Source organism: Hordeum vulgare, chromosome 1H (genome assembly GCF_904849725.1).
Source record: "Hordeum vulgare subsp. vulgare chromosome 1H, MorexV3_pseudomolecules_assembly, whole genome shotgun sequence".
Taxonomy (NCBI): domain Eukaryota; kingdom Viridiplantae; phylum Streptophyta; class Magnoliopsida; order Poales; family Poaceae; genus Hordeum; species Hordeum vulgare.
In genome coordinates this window covers 32,532,515-32,537,779 of record NC_058518.1, presented here as the reverse complement: position 1 = coordinate 32,537,779, position 5,265 = coordinate 32,532,515, and the positions used below count along the sequence as shown (strand labels likewise).

Genomic DNA, 5,265 nt, shown 5'->3' with positions numbered 1-5,265 from the left:
CTTCTCTTCTCACTCTCCAATAGCATGTGGAAGAGAGACCCTTATAAAGGGGTCCAAACTCTCCTCCACTAGCGGGGTGGGACTAAACTCCCACCACCTTGCCATGCCACCACCTACATGGGCCCTTGTAGATTTTCTGAAATTCTCTAGTGGGCCTAAGGCCCACCTCCAAATTTCAACACATAATACATGCCAAAGGGGCGGGCGAGGACGCCGCGATGGGCGGAGCTGCTCCGGGTGCGCGGTGGCATGGCGGCGGCGGTGGAGGGAGTGGGAAGGGGAATAGAGAGGCGATGGAGGTGAGAAAGAAGGGCCCGGCGACGGCGGGGCACTAGCGGAGACGAAGAGAAAGGTAATGGAGACGACTTGCGGGCGCCCGCACACGGGTTTTATAAAAAGCGTCGGACGCCGCTTACCAAAGTTGCTCCGTCCGTTACTGCTTTTTCGCGGGTACGCGGTTTTCTCCAACGCACCTAACTTTCCTGCGTCAGCATAACGCGTGCAGTTATTTTATGCATTTCACTTTGTAATTCTAGATCTACCACTGTTTTGATGTCATGGAGATGTCATGAAGATCCACAGAGATAGGGGTTTTATATCATAATATGGAAAATGGGATTACATTCTACGTTCATTTATGATCTACTCCATCCGTAGAAAACAACAATTATTTAGGAACGGATATAACAACAATTATTTAGGAACGAATGGAGTATATCGATCGCACCACCGCAGAACACTGAGTCAACGTAGTGCACATATTACACACGGAACAGAGAATAAAGACTCTTATACACACACCGGAATATAAACTGCATTCGCGACCACTTCTCCAACACGGCCGGTCGACTGCTCAGCTTAACATCCGCCGCAACGGCGTGTTAGCTCGTCGACGAACTCATCAAAGCTCCGCTGCGACGACCCACCTTGTGCCGCGGCCGCCTTGAGCGTCGTCCTCACCTTCTCCACCGCTTCCCGGAGCTCCTCCCCCTCTTTCCCGGACATGACGCCCTCGATCCTGGCCCTCACCTCGTCGGCGAACACCGCTCCACGGTCCCCGATGGGCACGCCGACGCGCCACTCCCGCACGACGAGCCGGCGATTAGTGAACTGGTCGGTGAGCAGCGGGAAGCAGAGCATTGGCACTCCCGACCACACGCTCTCCAGCACGGAGTTCCACCCGCAGTGCGTCAGGAAGCCACCCAGCGCGGCGTGGGAGAGCACCTCTACCTGGCAGCACCACGGCACCACGAGGCCGCGGCCGGCGGACGCCTCGGCGAACCCCTCGGGCAGCGGGTCAGGGTCGTCGGAGCTGACAATGTCCGGCCGCATCACCCACAGGAACCTTGCGCCGCTGGCAAGGACCCCGCCGGCGATCTCGTGCAGCTCCTGCCTGGTGACGTGCGCGTAGCTGCCGAAGGAGATGTAGAGGACGGAGCCCGGCGGCTGCGCGTCCAGCCACTGGGAGCAGTCGGACTCGGCCCACATGGAGGTGGCGACGGCGCTGCGGGCGAAGCCGGCGGGGAAGATGGGGCCGACGGCGTAGAAGGGCTTCTCGGCGCGGAGGGCGGCGATGGTGGACGGCTCCAGCTCCTCCACGGTGTTGCAGAGGACGTAGTCGGCGCGCCGCGCCTCGTCGAAGGCCTTGAAGATGATGCGGTGCACCACGCTGGTGGTGTCCGTCTCCTGGAGGTAGGACATGAGCTCGTGCGGCTCGATTGCCGGCACGCCTGGGATGTACATGATCGTGTCCTTCCGTGGCTCTGAAAAAAAAAGGATATTCAAAATCGATGGCATGGCAAACCATTTTGCAGCAACAAATTTAATTAGTACAGATATTAGTGGCGCTCTGTTGAACTGAAACATAAGCAATCATATATATATATAGGAGTGGATCAAGATTAAAGACGGGATATTTGTTCAACCGTTGCAACCGAAGTGGCCGTTGTTGGTGAGCAGGTGAACGTGGTAGTAGAGGTTGAAGATGAGCGCAGGCTCGGTCCAGAAGGACACGTACGCGATGCCGAACTTCCTGGCGAGCGTCGCCGGCCACACGAAGAAGGTGTCGGCGACGAGGCAGGTGGCGGCCGGGTCGACGACGACGCGGCCAAGCAGCTCCTCGACGTGGCCGGAGAGCGCGTGGAGCAACGAGCCCATGAACTCGTCGTGGTGCAATGACCGGTCGAACCCTACGGGGAGGCCGTCGCTGACAAGCTCGTAGCGCACGTCCATCTCCGGCACCGACGCGCGCGCGCCGTCGAAGAAGTCGTGTCCGGCTGGGTCGACGCCGAGCGCGCGCGCCGTCTGGTGGTGCACGGCCTCCGTGTTGACGACTGTGACGGCGAAGCCCCGCACCGCCAGCCGCAACGCGAGGTGCGTCACGGGGATCACGTGGCCCTGCAGCGGGTACACCACCACCACCGCGTGCGGCTTGGCCTTGCCGCCGCTCGTCGCTGCTATGCCGATCTCTTTTTGCGCCATCATCGCCTACCAATAGCTAGGTAGCTAATTCCCCAGAGGTTTCTGCGAACTATCACTCGCACAGTCGCACTTCACTTATTGGTGCGTGGTGCCAAGAACGCAAGACTAGCTTATGAAATCCGTCGCTATCTCTGTAGCCGCCGGCCGGCATCCGGTTCGATCACTTGGCAGGTGTTATTTGATTATTAGTTTATTACTGGCATTTTGAAATGGAGTAGTGGTGTTTGTTGCCAACGTTTAGTCAAAATTTGCGCCTTCTCCCTAGCGCGCAACGATTGGTCTGATTACACGACTGCGCGGCTTATCAGCTGCCACGATATCTGGCGATGCATGTGAACTGATAATGATCAAAATTTACGCTTTGCCCCTAGCGCAACGATTGTCCTTCTTTCACGGGATGTTTCTTTTCACGGACTTTTTGGTGTAGGGACTAAAAAAAGTCCCTAAAAGTCTCATGGGAAAAAAACAGAAGGGACTTTTAGGGACTAAAAATGGTCATTTGGGACTAGTCGAAGAAGTCCCTCCGGGAGGGACTTTTAGGGACTTTTTCCCACCGTACCCCCGCGCCGCATCTTATCCACGCGCTTCCTCCCATCCGCTCGCTCCTCCCCTTCTCTTCCCCGCCGCTTCTCCCCTTCCCAGCCGCCAGTGCCCTGAGCAGCCGCCGCCGCCAGTGCCCTGAGCAGCCGCCGCCGCCCGTGCCCTGAGCAGCCGCCGCCGCCAGTGCCCTGAGCAACCGCCGCCGCCCGTGCCCTGAGCAGCCGCCGCCCCAGTGCCCTGAGCAGCCGCCGCCGCCGCCGCCATGGCCACCGATGAAGACGACGAGGCGCAGTGGATCTCCCAGTTCCCGTCGCAGTTCCCGTCAGGGGTAATATGATCTTTTTGCAAGTCATTTAATGACCCTAGTCCCTGTTTAGTCCCTGGAAAGAAACGGGTAGGGACTAGAGACTTTTTAGTTGGGACTAAAAAAAGTCCTAGGACTTTTTAAAGAAACAAGGCCTCAGTCAGCTGTTTGTTTTAGAAGTCCTAACTAAAAAGTTTCTAGTTCCTACTCGTTTGTTTCTAGGGACTAAAAAGAGACTAGATGTCATTAAATGACATGCAAAAAGACCATGTTACCCCTATTAATAAACTAAAAGTTATTAAATGGCATGCTAAAAGAAGGGGCATTGTTGGAAAAAATTCCAAAAAGACCCTCTCATAGGGACTTCTTCCTAGTCCCAAATACCCACTTTTAGTTCCTAAAAGTTCCTCCTGTTTGTTTCACATGGGACTAAAAGAATTTTTTTTAATCCCTACACTAAAATGTCAGCGGAAACAAACACCCCCTTAAAGTAAACTCTCGAGTCTCACAGTCAAATACTTTTCCTGCTTGGACCGGACCAAGTCGTAGGCGAAATGGAATTGGTATTTTCCACACACACACAAGAAGCCAACAAGAAGGAAAAGGAAACGCCATCGCTCTGCCTCCTCCTATCGATTGCGATTGGGGGGCACGTTCAAGGTAGCTAAGATACAACGATGGCTGCAAGGAAGAGGCCAAACTCAAACATGTGCTGGTGCTACGCCGTCATGGACATGGCACAAGGAGGTGACCAATGAATTTGCAGTGGTACCTTTGCATTTGAAGTGGCCGTGCATGGCGAGCAGGTCCATGTGGTAGTAGAGGTTGAAGATGAGCGCCGGCTCGGTCCAGAAGGACACGTACGGCACGCCGAGCTTCCCGGCGAGCGTGGCCGGCCACACGAAGAAGGTGTCGGCGACGAGGCAGGTGGAGGCCGGGTCCACGACGACGCGGCGGAGCAGCTCCTCGACGTGCGCCGGGAGCACGTGCAGCACGCCCTCCATGAACTGGTCGTGGTTCAGCGACCGGTCGAAGCCCAGTGGGAAGCCGTCGCTCACCAGCTCGTACCGCACGTCCAGCCGCTCCTCCTCCTCCTCCTCCTCCTTCCCCGGAGCTCGCGCGCCGGCGAAGATGTCGTAGCTCCGCCGGTCGGCTCCGAGCGCACGCGCGGTCTGCTGGTGCACCGACTCCGTGTTGACGAAGGTGACGGCGAACCCGCGCGCCGCCAGGCGCAGGGCCAGGTGCGCCGCCGGGATCACGTGGCCCTGGAGCGGGTACGGGATCACCACGGCGTGCGGCTTCTTCCGGCCGCCGGTGCCGTTTTCCGCCATGTGGCCGTGGACGTAGTGAGTGCGAGTGAGCTGGGCCGTAGACGGAGGTAGCTACGTACTTGGGGTCACACGTAGTGAGATCAACAGGAAGGGAGGAAAGAAGGAATGGTATAGGGACACCGGAGCGGGAGAATTGAGCGGTGGACGTGGGCTCGTACGCAGGTGGGTCCATTCATTTGGTGTAGGACAAAGTGGTGGGGCTCCATGAGGAACGTCATGCTGTCCTTCCAATTCTGATGAAACAAAAAAAGATCCTCAAAATTGATTCGAGAGTAAAAAGGGACCCGTCATCACTCGCAAACAAAACAAACAAATAAGCAATGGATTTGTTGTTTCACATCTAAACTCGGAACAACTCCCTCCCTATCATGATATATGACGTTTGAACAATTCATTTGAGCCGCTAAAACGTTTTCACGCCACGCGTTTCCTCATGTTCGACATGCCGCTCCATGAGGAATAGTTATAGAGAAGATGAGTTCATGGGAACCAATCAAAAAATATACGAACCATCTCCACCTGATCATCGAGACAACCAATTAGCGAATCAGCCCGAACGATTGAAAGAAAGGAATACTAAGAACAATGCTACACCTACGGACCACATCC

At 55.9% G+C, this 5,265-nt stretch overlaps 1 protein-coding gene across 2 annotated transcripts; it reads right to left on the bottom strand.

Moving 5' to 3' along the window:
* Positions 1-670: 670 nt before the first annotated feature.
* Positions 671-4,758, bottom strand: LOC123405502 (UDP-glycosyltransferase 86A1). Of its 2 annotated transcripts, none has more exons than XM_045099190.1 (2): positions 4,098-4,758; positions 671-1,763 (listed from the first exon to the last, which is right to left on the bottom strand). In XM_045099190.1, the coding sequence occupies exons 1-2, from the start codon at positions 4,654-4,656 to the stop codon at positions 859-861; spliced, it is 1,464 nt and encodes a 487-aa protein (XP_044955125.1). In that variant the 5' UTR covers positions 4,657-4,758; the 3' UTR covers positions 671-858. The 2 variants fall into 2 exon arrangements, with proteins under 2 accessions (XP_044955125.1, XP_044955170.1); XM_045099235.1 differs by lacking the exon at positions 4,098-4,758 and adding an exon at positions 1,926-2,820.
* Between the last annotated feature and the right edge of the window lie 507 nt (positions 4,759-5,265).